The sequence below is a fragment of the Argopecten irradians genome, chromosome 1, assembly GCF_041381155.1.
Source record: "Argopecten irradians isolate NY chromosome 1, Ai_NY, whole genome shotgun sequence".
Taxonomy (NCBI): domain Eukaryota; kingdom Metazoa; phylum Mollusca; class Bivalvia; order Pectinida; family Pectinidae; genus Argopecten; species Argopecten irradians.
The window spans coordinates 14,175,102-14,192,260 of record NC_091134.1 but is presented as its reverse complement, the minus strand read 5'-3'; the positions used below and the strand labels follow the sequence as shown (position 1 = coordinate 14,192,260).

General features: G+C 34.6%; 1 protein-coding gene and 1 long non-coding RNA gene across 2 annotated transcripts; one reads left to right on the top strand and one right to left on the bottom strand.

Moving 5' to 3' along the window:
• Positions 1 to 546: 546 nt before the first annotated feature.
• LOC138318523 (uncharacterized) lies at positions 547 to 3,076 on the bottom strand. The gene is made up of 3 exons (XR_011207884.1): positions 2,924 to 3,076; positions 1,157 to 1,254; positions 547 to 665 (listed from the first exon to the last, which is right to left on the bottom strand). It is a non-coding gene; the product is annotated as an uncharacterized lncRNA (long non-coding RNA).
• Positions 3,077 to 3,272: 196 nt separating this feature from the next.
• On the top strand, positions 3,273 to 16,112 carry LOC138318515 (F-actin-capping protein subunit beta isoforms 1 and 2-like). Its single transcript, XM_069260956.1, has 7 exons — positions 3,273 to 3,405; positions 7,519 to 7,608; positions 8,198 to 8,319; positions 11,303 to 11,416; positions 12,018 to 12,159; positions 12,621 to 12,803; positions 14,861 to 16,112. Exons 1-7 carry the CDS (start codon positions 3,403 to 3,405, stop codon positions 15,023 to 15,025), a joined length of 819 nt encoding a protein of 272 aa, XP_069117057.1. The 5' UTR covers positions 3,273 to 3,402; the 3' UTR covers positions 15,026 to 16,112.
• The last annotated feature ends 1,047 nt before the right edge of the window (positions 16,113 to 17,159 follow it).

Sequence of the window (17,159 nt, the reverse complement as noted above, 5' to 3'; positions counted from 1 at the left end):
TAGTATTGGTTACACAGAAAATATATTGATGCGAATAAAGTCATGGTGTAAACAACTAGCATCATATGCCAGTTCAAACTAATTATCCCATACAACATACTTTAAATACCTTGAAAATTGGGAGTGCTGCTTGTAATCCTAAGTGACTAGTATGGAAGTAAAATTAGTCTGTCATTGTGTTGTTATTTTAAACAACTCTGGTTCAGTCGGCAGGCTTTCCATAATATTATAATAAAAACATTTATCTTTTTGAGGTCATGGGTTTCAATTCACAGAGGTTCCATAAAATGGATCCAGATTCATTAGTCTTAAATAATTTTAGTGCTCTAGATCAGATTCATGTTTATATACAAACAAAGAATATTATCAGATATTTCTTAAATTGTATGTGATGTTTCAATGGCAAGCATCTATCCTCCGTCATCTTCATCATAAATATTATAAGATTTATAGGGTATGTACTTGCAATTATCAATTATCTTTTTTTTTTTAACTGAACTTATTAAAACTGAATAGTGGATTATCATCGGGTTTTTCTTTACCTTCCTCATCCAGCCATTTCACTGTAAATGGCTGCTGATCATCAAACTTGCATATATCCATTGATTTCTGCACAGAAGTCAAGGTAGCTGATCTCAACATTGACGCTAGTGATGAGAATGTCTCTGTAAAATAAACATAACTTTCTTAAACTGCATGAATAAGGATTATTAAACTTGTATAAAGCATGGAGGCAAAAACATTTTTCTTGATTCAAATTACAATTACATGTACATCATAAGATTAGCTAAATTTTTGAAATTACAATATTATGCATTGGACACATTTTACATTAGGCTAAAAAATGTCTGTGAAGGGTTACTCGACCGACCCTGATTTTTTTCCCACCTTTCTATGAAAAAAAATTACGACTCCGGTTCCAGCCATTACTTTCGAGTGAATGACATTTTAAAAAAAATCCCTACCTACCAACCCTGTTTTTTTTTGCCAATGTAACCCTGAACAGATTTTTTTTTTAACCTTATGTAGTAAATATAGCTTTGATGATGTTGCTCTGGATGATTCAGAGTTAGTTTCTGATTTCACAGTTAGGATATGAAGGTTTATATTCAGATAAAATATAAGGTCTTAAGTAGAATGTGTAGTAAAGTGTTACCCATTGTATCCAACTTTCATGCGGATAGCATTTTCTTCATCTCGATCAACAGTTGGCATCCTGAAGCTGTGTCTGCAAGTGTTCAATCTGGTATCAATCTGATGAAAGAAAAAATATAACAAATGGTTGTACTAACTGGTAACATTGCAGCTTCATGTTAGCACAAATAAACACATTTAAAATGTACAAAATAAGACCTAGATAAAAAAAAATGTATAAATGCTTTAGTAATTTAAAGCCTTTACCAATTTGCTTTATAAAATTCCTTCAAAAAACATTAGACATATGTTACTAAGGTAATTTGTATCCATCATCTTATATAATAGAACTCTGAGCCATGTACTCCTCTCTTTCTATGATAGTGAAAAGATATGTTGATCATGGATGTTGAATAATCTTAAACAATTATCTTATAAAGTTGTATACATGTTGTTTTTTTATCAAACAATATCGTTTACATTTAATTTAATGGATTTAATGGAAAATAATGGATGCAGGCTAGAAGCCTATATGTCCATATCATAAGACATAATATAAACTAATTATATTGTCACTGGTAAAGTTGTATACAAGTACTCAATAAAATTATTTATCAGTAATATTATAGATATTGTCCTTCATATGGTTATCTAGCAGTATCTCAAAATCTTTAGTAGTCTCTGCATTAACGACAGACTCTGGTAGACAATTCAGGTATCAACTACCCTAAACCTGAAAAAGTTTTTCCTTAGCTCTGTGTTGCAACGTTGTTTATACAGCTTAAATGTATGGCCTCGAGTTCTTTCGTTCGTATTGTAAACAAATATGTAAGAGGTAACTCTCTCGTCGAATTTTTTTTTTTCAATCTTAAAAAACGTTTATTAAATCCCTTCTAATCCTGCGATGTTTAAGTGTTGGGAGTTTCAGTTTTTTTAATCGCTCTTTGTATGACAGATCTTTAAATCCTGGTAGAAGCTTGGTAGCTCTCCGTTGTACATTTTCTATCATCTGACAGTCTTTAAGTTGACATTGGCTCCATGTGCTGGCTGCATATTCCAAGTGCGGTCTTACCAGTGCCTTAAATAACTGTTTAAACACTGTTTAAAAATTTTTTCGTCCAGATATGTAAACGATCTTCTGATAATGCCGAGGATTGAGTTTGCTTTATTTATAGAATTTTGAATATAGGTCCGACAGTCCAAATTGGCATCTACCGTTACTCTTATGTCTTTTTCGCTGTCGATTTTTTCCAGTATGACTTCTCCAGATTGGTTCGCGAGACGATATGTTGTTATTATTTGGCGATCCCTTAACTTGCAGTACCTTGCATTTATTTAATGATAGTCAATACCCTAGTACTACTACGCTATAACCTTGTATCTGCTAATTAATGTTCATATCAGAAGGGCGTTGGCCAGTACAATGTAGGCTTTATTGTTTATTTATTTCCGAACAAAATTTGAACTGGGCATGTTTCTTTCAAAAACAATGAGATACATTTGCAGAAAATTTTATCCAAGAAACATTATACCAATATCATATCATCATGTATCTTGCCACTCATCAATTCGAATAAAAAAAGCAGTGTACAATGTATGACTACATTCATATGTTAAAATTCTGCAGATTCTAACCTTTCAGGAAATAAGTTTCGAGTTTCTTTTTGGGCGACAATTTCAAAATGAATATGATTCATCGATGGTTTTGTGTGGACAAAAACCTTAATCATTGATTTTGTGTTATGTAAGATACTATGATTAAAGCATATCAATCATGCACAACATTTACCAGTTACAAATCAAGAAAGTGACATCAGGCTGGATAGCTCGGCACCTTACTCATACTTGTCGGCCATGTTTACAATAAACCGGAAGTCACGTGATTTGTAAGCCGATCAAGAACAGAATTTTGTTCTTCTGCTATTCCTAACACTTCTTTAATAACAAAGTGTGTCTTGTACACATATATGCAAGACTCTTGGTGTCAAAATATCTTCATTTAGGTGGTAGAAAATGTTTCTTATTTGAAAGGTGAAATCCTCTCTTCTGCCCAAAAATGGAGAAAAATCATTTCTGCAATTTGATTGGTCAATCCTAAAAGGGAATTCCTTAACGGATTTTCGGAAGGCTTTTGATGTTTTCGTATCAATACATAACCGGATGTTAGTTGTATATTTTCTGAACTCCTCGGGACCGGGTTGAAAGAAGCCATACTCTTTGATCTATCGCTTCCTGGAAGAGATTTATTGAAGAAAAAATAGTTATAAAATGGTTTGTATCGATGAAATTAATATATTGATATGTCGATTCACGAATGTTGTTGAATTGTACGTGTGCTAGATGTACTTTGGGTCTGCAACGCATAATAACGACTCGCCAACAGGAGTGATCATTGGATGGGAGGTGTCCAACTCGCTTGTGATGTTCAGATCGGTGTCAGAAAATCGTTGAGATAATTTACGATAAGTTTATACGCAATATTACCCTAAGCCATTGATATATTGATATCAGATATTTGCCTTGTAAAAGCTCGACCATGAAGATTTGTCCTTTGTTTCGTTGCAAAATGAAAATATGTTGAATATTAGAACATTTTTGTGTGATTTGTGTATTGCACATAAATGACTAATATTAGTAAGTTAATGTTTTATAGATAACACAACTTTGTCTGTAGTTACATATAAGTCACACAAGAAATAACACAATTTATATAACAATATGAGTTATTTTTAGCCCAGTGTGAATAATTTTAGTCCAACATTATTTGGTTGAAATAGGAAACAATAACATTTGTACCGCCAGCCGGGCTCGAACCTGCGACCCTGAACTTACTGGTCTGCTGCTCTACAGACTAAGCTCAAGGGAAATTCCCCATTGAGCGAAGCTAGCTAGAAGGCAACTCTCTGAGAAATAGACAGACACTCTGTAAATTGAATTGTTCTTCATTGAGCAGTTGATCATTATAGTGATTACTGTTAATGAGTGTTTTAACTACGGCTCATGAGATGATGACAATGATCGATCCAACTCAACATGTAGCTCACCCTGAAAGATATATACCACCATGGATATATAGTTTGGTGCTAATTCTGTAACCAAAGAAGAGACAATAAGACTGTGATTCTTATTAATTAATGCATACTCAGTATGTATACCTATATATACCCAGTACCAACTGAGTTACATGCATGGTCACTGTTCCAAGGCTATCCCCTTTTCTAAAATCTTCTTCCTTGATGATATAATGGGTATATAAATTGGTGTTATTATGCTTTTTCTGGGATACAACATCCAGCAGGTTTAGTCATAATTATAACGACATTACTTTAATTAAAATTAAAGCACATTTGAATCGAAATGGTTGCATATATTCAATGGCTGTAAACTGGTGGAATATTACCACATGGTAATTTATACGATTCCCAAAATATATTTTAGGATAACTCTGCTACTATAAACTAGATAACATAAACATATACAACATAGACACTGAAGATAATTTATTAATTTGCCCACTAACCAAGTCATGTTTATTTAAAAAAAGTATCCTGGACTAACACATATTAAAAGCATGTACCAAATTGATTTATCAAATAAAGTTTAAAAGGTTTGGTTTAAGTTTCAAAATGGTAAAATTACAATTTCATTTCAACAGCATGTTTCTCAACTTTTCATTTTCATACAAAGAGACAAAAGTGCAATTGTTTGTTTGTTTGTTTGATTAATTAACATCCTATTATCAGCTATGGTCATGTAAGGACGGCCTCCCATGTATGTCGCGTGTATGTTGTGTGAGGTATGTGTTTTGGGAGACTGCAGTATATTCACGTTTTGTCTTCTTGTATAGTGGAACTCTTGCCCTTTTTATAGTGCTTTATCATGATCACTGAAGCATGTCGCCGAAGACACAAAGCAACACACCCCACCCGGTCACATTATACTAACAACGGGCGAATCAGTCATCCTACTCCCGTTATGCTGAGCGCTAAGCAGGAACAGACACTACCACTTTTATAGACTTTGTTGTGTCTCGGCCAGGGGACAGAATCCAGAGCCTTCCTCACAGGGGCGAGCGCTCAACCAAAGGCCAAAAGTGAGGTGGTGTCAAGGGAGATGTTAGGAAGAATAAAGTAATTTAGGAAGAAAGAAAAGATAAGAACCTAAATTGAGTCTCCTTTTTGTCATGCAAAAGAGGCAGCAGGCACAATTCTAACACCCTACCTGCAGGGCAAACAAAAATGCAAGCATCCACTTATTTAATATCGCCATTGTAATGTAAAAAATAGTCAGTGATTGTATTATAACGGTAGATAAAGGCTTAGTACATAGTGATACTTGAGAAGGAAGCTTAACAAATACGGTAAGAAAGATTAGACCTCCGGTCCTGACACACCTGATCATGACCTAATTTACTGATTATTTAATTTCTTCCTTGTATGTTTAAGAATTTACCGTCAGTAGTTCTGACAATTTTTTTTATTGATCAAAGTAAATGGCATATATATACTAGTAGTCTATGTATAGTAAAAAGAAATCAACACTTACTTGTAAAGGTATGTATATCAAAAAGTGAGAGAAAAAAAAGTTAAAAAATTCTCGTGACTTCGTTTCAACGCCTTTCTGCCTTCACAGGCGTCTTCATACTGAATGGTTGTCTTATGTAATACAATATGTACCTTATATATGTTAATAAGTTCTACATAAAAGTGATTGTTAGAAAGAACAGGTTCAATATCTGTGAGACCAATGTTTGGGCACTTGACAAGAATGTTTATTTTCCCCATTTTTGTCAGCCAATCATGTATTTAGCCTAAGCATGTTTAGCTGATTTATATATAATTTTAAAGGGTTTTTCAAAAATTTGAAAAAACATTCCAGATTGAAGTTCAATTTAAGATGGAGCCAACAAAATGTTAGCAATTGTATTTAAATTGAAATATTTTTTAGGGTTTTATGAGCTTATCTTATATAGTTTTGCCCACAAACTTATTCTCAAGACATGGATATCTAGGCTGTTACCCTGTTATGTTCTAAAGACATGGATACCTGGGCTGTTACCCTGTAATGTTCTAAAGACATGGATACCTAGGCTGTTACCCTGTTATGTTCTAAAGACATGGATACCTAGGCTGTTACCCTGTTATGTTCTAAAGACATGATTACCTAGGCTGTTACCCTGTTATGTTCTAAAGACATGGATACCTAGGCTGTTACCCTGTTATGTTCTAAAGACATGATTACCTAGGCTGTTACCCTGTTATGTTCTAAAGACATGGATACCTAGGCTGTTACCCTGTTATGTTCTAAAGACATGGATATCTAGGCTGTTACCTTTACCCTGTTATGTTCTAAAGACATGGATACCTAGGCTGTTACCCTGTTATGTTCTAAAGACATGGATACCTAGGCTGTTACCCTGTTATGTTCTAAAGACATGGATACCTAGGCTGTTACCCTGTTATGTTCTAAAGACATGGATACCTAGGCTGTTACCCTGTTATGTTCTCAATACACGGATACCTAGGCTGTTACCCTGTTATGTTCTCAAGACATGGATACCTAGACTTACCCTGTAATGTTCTGAAGACATGGATACCTAGGCTCTTACCCTGTTATGTTCTGAAGACATGGATACCTAGGCTGTTACCCTGTTATGTTCTAAAGACATGGATACCTAGGCTCTTACCCTGTTATGTTCTAAAGACATGGATACCTAGGCTCTAACCCTGTTATGTTCTAAAGACATGGATACCTAGGCTCTTACCCTGTTATGTTCTAAAGACATGGATACCTAGGCTGTTACCCTGTTATGTTCTAAAGACATGGATACCTAGGCTCTTACCCTGTTATGTTCTAAAGACATGGATACCTAGGCTGTTACCCTGTTATGTTCTAAAGACATGGATACCTAGGCTCTTACCCTGTTATGTTCTAAAGACATGGATACCTAGGCTGTTACCCTGTTATGTTCTAAAGACATGGATACCTAGGCTCTTACCCTGTTATGTTCTAAAGACATGGATACCTAGGCTGTTACCCTGTTATGTTCTAAAGACATGATTACCTAGGCTGTTACCCTGTTATGTTCTAAAGACATGGATACCTAGGCTCTTACCCTGTTATGTTCTGAAGACATGGATACCTAGGCTGTTACCCTGTTATGTTCTAAAGACATGGATACCTAGGCTCTTACCCTGTTATGTTCTAAAGACATGGATACCTAGGCTCTTACCCTGTTATGTTCTAAAGATATGGATACCTAGGCTCTTACCCTGTTATGCTAGCATTTTTTGTTGAATTTGGACATAGATGAATGAAGCTCATTCACTCAGTTTGACTTTATTGTAAGCTCTTTTAACTCCTATGTTGCTTTTTGTTTTACAGACAGAACAACAGCTAGATTGCGCTTTAGATTTGATGAGGCGTCTGCCTCCTCAACAGATAGAGAAAAACCTAACAGATCTCATCGACTTGGTAAGTCCGATCCATATGGATTGTGGTTTTGAAACTTCACTCATATCTCAGAGAAATTTAGATTACATTAATTTGGTTTAGTAGAAGGTTTACACATGAAGACGACAACATTTTTGTGTTCAACAGATGCAAGCATAATTGAGTGTCCTTTTCATACCTGTGTTAGCTACTACATATTCTTTGAAAATTCATTGATATTCCTTAATAATGCAAATCTAGAGATCATGTCATCTTTATATATCTCTTCAAAATAATGAAGTACTCAAAATGGTGATCATACTGCTTGCATACTGAAAACATAAAGTACTGGTATTCCGAATTTGCATATTAAAGAGTTGTCTGCACTTGCGGGTATGTATTGATTGTGATGTCACGTGTTTGCGGTCATAACAGCATACGTTTTGGAGAAAAACAATGTGAATTGCGCTCACAAAATAATGGCGTAACAATCAACACCTACCCGCAAGGGAGCTAACTCTGTAATATGCAAAGACAGAATAGAAGCTAGTAAGAGTTAATGCACATAACTCCTACTTATGGTAAGAAGGAAACAATGACGCTTATAACTATAATTCTCTATTTTAACCAGGTACCAAGTCTATGTGAAGATTTACTCTCCTCTGTGGACCAACCTCTGAAGATAGCTAGGGACAAAACTGTGGGCAAAGACTACCTCTTGTGTGATTATAACAGAGATGGCGATTCTTATAGGTAAGATAATGTCACCTTGAGGTTTCAAATCCAAATTTACACTGTCATAATTAACTATGTGGGTAAGTTTATCGAATCATACTAATAGCTTTCAATATTCTGCTGTGTGATTTTAAACTCTCTTAAAGCGAATAGTTAGACAAACAAAGGCTAAATTCGGTAAAAATGGTATTAATATATCCAGTATAATTTCTTATGAAATAGAAAAATAAAAGCTTCCATCAAAATCGCTCTGTATGCGAAGAAATTAATATATATTATAGGAATCCTAATACATCTTCCCGACCGGCTATCAGTGCAGTTCACTCTTAACGCATATGTTGACATATCCACGCAGCCTCGTTTTCAAACAGTTATACAAATTTATATTTAGAACTGTGCTAAATTTACACGGGGCTTCCCCATAATTTCAATGGTCAAAACTGGACACCATAAGCAGAATTCGACCATCATTATGGTATACAAGGACTTTTGGAAGGCCAAAGAATGCATTTAGACTGGTTTCCTTTGCCCGACTATTTGCTTTAAATATCCTAGACTGGTTCTCTTCTAGGGCTGTAACGAGTATCCGAGTACTCGAGTATTCACGAATTATTGAGAAAGATCGGATACGAATATTCGTTACTCCTGATATTTGTGGATCGCGATCTTTCAAAAGCAAAAAAATAATACCTTCTTTAATGCTGTCATAGCTCAAAAATGTGAAAGAATGTACACTAAAGTCTGAATATCATCGATGTTTTTACTTTGAAGTAGACCGGAAGTACACAAGAGCTGCGTGAAGTAAAGCTAGCAACATGTTATTTTCGTACCCACACTTCGATGCAATGTTGTGAATTCTTCATAAAATAATAATGATAAAACATATTTATTGACTAGAGATGTAAAAGATTATTATCGATTTCGTTTTCATTACGGGTCAGAAATATCTAAAAATACGAATATATTATATTAGGCAACTGAGTACTGTAGATGTGAACCCCATGTCAAAAACAAAGGTAGGCTAATTATGAGTCAAAATCATAAATCACCTGATTAAAAATAAAAACTATAGGCCTAGAACCAAAGTAAATTGTAACTACTCTTATAGATTTTAAATTTTTTTTCTTAATTTCAATGTTTTTCTGTATTTGACCAAAGTAAAAGTAACAATGAAATGTTTTGATATGGTGATTTATGACTTACCATGATAATTTATATACAGTGTACCTGTTCACAGATGGTTTGACTTTTATTCATGCCGTTATTGATATGCAGTAGTATTTTTGAGATGACGTTATTTCAAAATTCAAATGATTTGATTTTTTTACAGTTACAGTGACTGAATCCTGCTGTACTTCACCTGTAACTCTTATTGCTTAATGATAAGGAATGTAAAACTGCTAAAATTGGTTTTATTATCAATTCAAACAGTTTTACTTCAATTGAATCTTTTGCTTGTATCTAACTGGTGATTCGTGGTCCGATCTGTGAATCGTCAACCCTGAATCGTGGATCGGATCGGATCGCCACATGTTAGACAATCCACAGCCCTATTCCCTTCCCTTAGTTCTGTACTTTCCGCCTGGCTGCGCTCCGTTCACTTGCGACTGGTAGAGTGTAACCATTAGGAATTTCTGATTGGTAAATCTTGTATCTGGTTTTGCAGTCGTTACTTATTTAAGACATGGGAAACCCTGTTACCCACAAAGCGACGAGCCTTCATGCAAAGAATAAATGTGGTATTAGGACAATAGATAAACAAAAATAAATTAGGTTTAAAGTTTTGAAATTATTTCATGCTAACAGAGCCTAGTATGCTTATGGGAACAATGTTAATGACGTTATGTTCTCTTAACGAAAGAAGCTGTCTCCATGATGACATTTCATGCGCAAAAATGATGCATACTCTGGTGCAGGAATCCTACTCCCATAACATGAGAGTCGACTGGTCAGCCGTTTTTTTATCGGACGTTATTTTGCTGACTGTCGACTCTCATTTCCGAAGGGTTATTTCTTTGATGCAGCTTCCGACGTCAGATGAAGACGGAAGAAAAAGTGCAATAATATCAATATGTATAGCTCTAAGAGTGATAACATTGATGTGTACTTACAGTTAAGGTATTAATTATCCCATTTATCTAGGAAAACCATAACTTAGGCCTCATAAAATAGTATTTTAGCGGATTAGATATGACGAATCCTTTCCGTAACATTTTGACCTAGATTTAAATATGGCGGCTGGGTACTACAAAAAACGGAACGTGAATTCAAGCGGGCAGAATGCAAGTAAAAGTAAAGGCAGATCTGAATCAAGAGTTTTGGGGACTTTGCGATTGGTTTTTTCTATTTACCGGCCGGATCGCTTTCATCATGAAGTTTTGTCTGGGTCATGAAAGTTTACGTTAGGAGATGTAAATATTTGTTTTAGATGGATTTTACGGCTGATTTTGTCAAAATACTTGTTGATTTATGAAAAAGAGGTAGGTATTTGACATTGATGACGATTTAAATATGATTTAAACGTATTATATAGTCATAATCCAAACTTTGAAAATGTTGTCCTCAGCATCGGGTAAATGGCCTATCGGAAGTTAGAGGTTAGACACGACGTAATGTTCCAAAAGTGTCTCGTCGTGCTATACCTCTAACATTGTTGGAGTACAGGAATTCCTACGTAAGATGGTTATTCGCTACCGGTCTTCAGTGAATCATACACAAGGGAGGTTACTGAGGCAGGAACCAGTCTATTTAATATAACCTTCACAGGTTAACAGAATCTACAGAATCTCAGCATTGGCTCTATACTTTTATAATTGTGTTGAACCTCTACAAGTAACAAAAGAAAAGTGGTGACTGTCCCTATGGTGATGAGTATCTAATGCATCAGGTTTCAGACTGGAGACAATTGCAAGTTCATTTTATCATATGTATTCATAGAGTTGATTCAAGGTGGGGCAGGATTCATCAGTTTATCACACCATTTGTTCTGTTGTTATTTTAGGTCACCCTGGAGCAACTCCTACGACCCTCCCCTGGAAGATGGAACCATGCCGTCAGACAAATTAAGGAAGTTAGAAATTGATGCCAACAACGCATTCGACCAATACAGAGAAATGTAGGACTTTACAGATGTTTTATTCAAAATACCATATATTATGTTTTTCATGTAGGTTAAAATTTTCTGAACTTGAAATTAAGATTTTATTGGTTTAAATTTTTCATGACCTGTCTTTCTGGTTATATATGATTCAAACATGTCTCAACAATTCACAATTTGAAAATCAAAATTTTCAAAATTAAAAATATAATGCCCTTTAAACTGACCTGCTATACTGTAGATAACTTTTTAGATGAAATCAAATATAATGAAAATAACAGTACTTACGTTTTAAAACCCTCTCACCAAGTTTATCATGGTACATAGAAATAGTAAGTAAGCATAGTAGATGAATCTAGTTATCGGTCACATGAGATGTTTTTCTTTGTCTTTATTGTTCTCTGGTTACATATAAGATGTATTGAAATGACGTTACATCTTTTATACCCCTCACATAAAAAAAAGCCGGTGTCATGACTCATCTGATCCCAGGCGTTTTATCTTCCATTTTAGGTTCTACATACATTTCATTAGGGAATTGTAGTACTAGAAAAAATTACATTTTATCTACTTGGTAGTAAAATCTTTTAATGATTGTGTGACATCTTTATTCCATCAGGTACTTTGAGGGTGGTGTATCCTCTGTTTATCTATGGGACCTCGACCATGGTTTTGCTGGTGCTATACTCATTAAAAAGGCTGGTGATGGGTCTAGAAACATCAAAGGCTGCTGGGACTCTCTCCATGTTATAGAAGTCCAGGTAGGGTTCAGAATTCTGTGTTTGCATCTTCTAGATTTATCTCCTTTGGAGGGAGATAACAATTATAATGTCATTATTTTGTGAATAAAACTTGCATCATTTTCTTCACACAAACTTCTAAGACGTGACAATCACAAACACATGACGTCACAATCAATACCTAATTGCAAGGGGAGATAACTTATATAGAGTATATATAGAGTTAGTTCCACATCTAGATCTGTACTCAATGGAGTTGGATTAGAGGGCAGTAAATGGTGATATGAGGAGAAATATGATTGTTTTAGGGATTGGAAATCTCATATTTACATCCAACACTTTTCACAGTCACATTTTGAAATTCATTGCCATACATGATTACTCTAAGCCCTTTAGGTATCTATCAATGTATTTTAGGAGGAATATATTAAGTTTATGTGATAAAAAAGGTTCTAAACCCAGAAATTTGATTTATGTTACAGGAGAGGTCAAGTGGTCGCAGTGCTCAGTACAAACTCACATCTACAGCCATGTTGTGGCTTCAGACCTCCAAGGAAAGCTCTGGAGTGATGAACTTGGGCGGCAGTCTTACACGTCAGATAGAGCAAGATTGTACTGTTGGTGAAAACACGCCTCACATATACAACATTGGCAGGATGGTGGAGGTAGGGTGTCACTCCTTCTCTATAGCTACTTTCTGTAAATCATTTTGTCTTGCTGTGTTCTTCTTTCTGTTCATACATTAATGTATATAACTTAAAGCTGACATTGTAATATAAGAACAGGCAATTGAAAATAATAATTATAAAAAACAGCATCTTTCAAGAATCATTTTTTGACATTCCCTGTTGTATCTTAGGAAAAATCAGCCATTCTAAGTTTCCTTTATACCTGGGTCCAGGTTCATGAAAATTCCTTAACCTTAAGGAATTCCATAAATTTTCCATAGGAAAGCATTACAGAAGTCAAGGAAAAATCTTTAGTTAAGGATCCTTAAAATACTTAAAATCTGTAATGCTTTCCTATGGAGAATTTTAAGTTAAGAGATTCCTTAAATTTAATGTATGGGCCCTGGATACCAACAGGATTCAGCTTTATAAAGCTTACTGATCAATCAGTGTAATGTTAATTAATTTCTGGTTGTTTACCCATTTTTGATGTCCTTTATATTTCCAAATCCTTAACCCTTAGGCTGCTGCAATGGTTTGTATAGTAATGGCTCTCAGTGCTGCATTAATTTTGTAAAATCCAGGGAAATGATAACTTAATTATAAATGATTATATCTTGAAAACTATTTGCATTATGTGAATAAAAGTTATATGAAAATTGTTTGTTATTGCCTGTAGTTTATATTGATGTTGTTTATTCCGCAAATATACTTCTCGTTAAGCATACAGGTAACAATACAGGTGACTAAAGGTAAAAATATTAGGTTGTATCAAATAATAACAAGAAAACTCAATTAAAATTATGAAATAAAACCAATTTAATAGAGTAACCTTAGTATTAAGAAGCATATGACTTCATTTGGTTATTAAGTCTTTGAAAAAATCCAGGTAAAAACTTCTAAAACTAATTAATATTCACAAACAAAATCTTGATAATTGTTCATGAAAGAAAGAAGCTAGTTTCCTGTTTAATTTCTGGTCTATCATCACATAGTGTATGCATTTGCATTATGCACCACATATTATCTCTATCTTAGACCAAGTTACCCTTAAAAGTATTGTTATAGCTCAGGTGAGTCCAGGTAAGTCATTTTCAGTCAGGTGAAAGTTAATTAGACAATATAACTAGAAAACGATCCTAAACAATTTCTGAAAAATTGTTTTTCAAATGCATCATGACTTGACCAACAGTGGTGTAAATCACTTAATCTGGATAAAACCCATAGCCGTTATCAACGTAAAAGAAACACCTGCATCTCATAAAACGTAATCCCAGTGTCATTTTTCGTTCATGTTTTCTTTCAACATGCCGGTCATTGACGGTAAACTTCGTGTAGATAATATAAACAAATTTGTGTGAACAACTATATTTTCTATATTGTAATCATCCAAAAATGCTTTTAAAAGCAACTAGTTTACATTTATTCATGTTGTGCATTAATTTCAAGTTCAACTCGCCTGTGAAAGTCAATCTTGTCGTCTGTCAACACGGCAGCCGGCCGCGTGGGGGGCTGCCTCATGTTCTGTGTTGGCATCGGGCACACACTTATTTAAAGGAGAAATTAAAATAATTTTGCCTTCTATTGGATCCCAATCTAAAGTATCTGACCCTTCAAATTTACTTTCAACTTCTGACACATCGCTAGCAAAGAACTGTTGTACACGTTCTTCATCACTTCGATCTATCGGAGCGGCCATTTTGACGAGTCAGTATACCATTCGAATTCCTCCACACCTGTGGTTATTTTTACGGTATAATCCCGAGATTATCGAATGTAATTACACTAGAACCAATCGGAAGCATTCTACTTTCATTTTCAGTCATAATTTTAGCAACAGGAGGGAGATTTGACGATCGGACCGCCGGTTGAAAACTCGGAGTCAAAAAACGTCTTTTTACGCGTGTAGCACTGAGGGCCATTTAAACCAACGCGTATATAGTCGCGTGTAGCAGTCTAAGGGTTAATTGTTTATGTTTACTGTAAATGAAAATACGTTTGATAAGTCTTGTGATGTTAATTCAACATACTTTGCATAAACTTTTCTTTTTCAGGAAATGGAGAACAAAATTAGGAATACGTTAAATGAGATATACTTTGGTAAGACCAGAGACATTGTGAATGGACTACGGTCTGTAGACCTGATCAACGACAAGAAACAAGATGACCTTAGAAAGGAACTTAAAGGATTTCTCCAAAACCGCATCCAGTCTCAGTGAGCTACGACCTCCAGGTCATAGGTCATTCTCAGTGATAGGGGTCATATGTCACTTCCTTATATAAAAGAAACGCAACATAAATGTGCTGGTGACAAATTCTGGTGTGTGATAGAATCATGGGGGAGCTGGATCAGGGAAATCAGCTTGTCAGGCTCGAACAAGCATCGAAACAGCACATCATCTACAATTACTAACAGTCTATAGCCAGGGAACTAGCCATTGGGAGGTTCTGTTACAGAGGTCTAGCCAATCACTAGTTCTTTTACAGGAAGCTAACCAGTAGCCATTTCTTGGCCAATTGAAAGTTCCCTTACAAGAAGCTTAACAAAAAGCTAGTTCCCATCTCGGGAGATTTCTTAATTATTGATTGCATGTATGAAAGAACAAATTTTGTGAATCGGCATGCTGTACAATATTCCAGAATAACGAAATTATGCACATGTATTCCTCTTTATTCTGTTACAAGTTATAATTTTATTACAAATTGAATTAATTTACAGTAATTGTATAAACTGAAACAAGATATTTAATTTACTGGACGTAGCATTAATTTGCTGGCTTGTAAAAAGACTTTTTGTGTTATACTGTAGGCCACTTTGTTGAGAGTTTTAACATGTGTAATGGATTACTCTGCTTATGAAATTATGTGTATGTTTAGAACCTTTTAGACAATCATGCACCATCAGATGTATATCATAGAGATCCAAATTGTCTCTCAGGTGACCTCTGAACTTTGATAATTCAGCCAGTACTTGAAAGCGTTAACACGCATAATTATGTAGTAGACAGGAATATAAGATTAAGATGCTTATGAAATTAGAGTTAATCCAGGAAATCCTGTTTACAGTTCACTGCCATCAATGTAAATATACTCTTCATGCTTACATAGCTTTGTTGCTATGGTAACATGTTGCTATGGTAACAGATAACATAAATGCTATTATACTATAATATTTAGGTTACTCAGGTACCTATGCTGCTCATACTGAAGTTGCCATATAAACCATCAGTTACCATGGAAACAGACACTTTATTTCTTAAGTTACCCTAGTAACAGTTACCATGGATACTGATACAAGTATCACTTGGTTACTATGAATCTTGTAGCAGTTCTTTTATTTCCATAAGTTTAAAACTTATCACTAAACAACCAATTACCATGGTAATTGATTCTGATGTTAATTAGTTACCATGGTAACTGTTACTGGTAATACTTAGTTGCCATGGTTACTGGTACTACTAAAATCACCTGATTACCATGGTAACTTATAGTGATTATATTTAGTGACTACTTTCTGCTGCTGGTTCTAGCATCACTTTGCTACCATGGTAACTGACACAGTTAACTACTGTATCATAGTGGTTTTAGATGGTGACTCACATCATACACTTAGCAAATGACTAAACTGACAGATTTGGCAATATATGTAGATAACACCAGAATGCAGATATAAATTCTATAGCGCCCCTCATTATCCAGTATGAACTTGTATATATATATACACTATAAGCACTGTTACTTAGTAGGATTTTTGTTGAAGTATTTATTTGTTATTATAATTTAACACTAGATTAAAAATCAAAGGCTAGGGATTCCCTTTCTAGGCCAAATCAAGAATGCTTGTGGGAGTTTGAAAGTTTTTAACATAAATTAAAATGTAGCTTTTGTTCTTCAAAATGAGTTGATACAGGATATTAGAAGCGGTTTTTAAAATTACAAAGAACTGAGATTATCATTATTTCGTTGCGAGATTTTGAGTTTTAAAAATGCAAGAAAATTCATCAATGTCATTCTTATGATAAAGGTAGTGCTATTGTTTTGTAGAAGGAATTGTCTCAATGTCAAACTCTTATTTCTCAGATGTATATCCCTGAGCAGGTGTTTGACAAAATCTTCCCTAGACACCTCTAAGATGCTATGATTAACAAAAGTAATTAGTGAGATATCAATATCAATATGATAGGGTTTTGTATACTAACATCTGTTCTGTTTTCTTTATCTAACAATATACATATCTATCAGAAATAAATTCCAAGTTCACAGTTAAGTACAGCTCATTACTATAATTTTGAGATTAATTTAAATTTAATTTGATCAACTTTTGAAAGAAATCATTGATATAACAATAGCTAT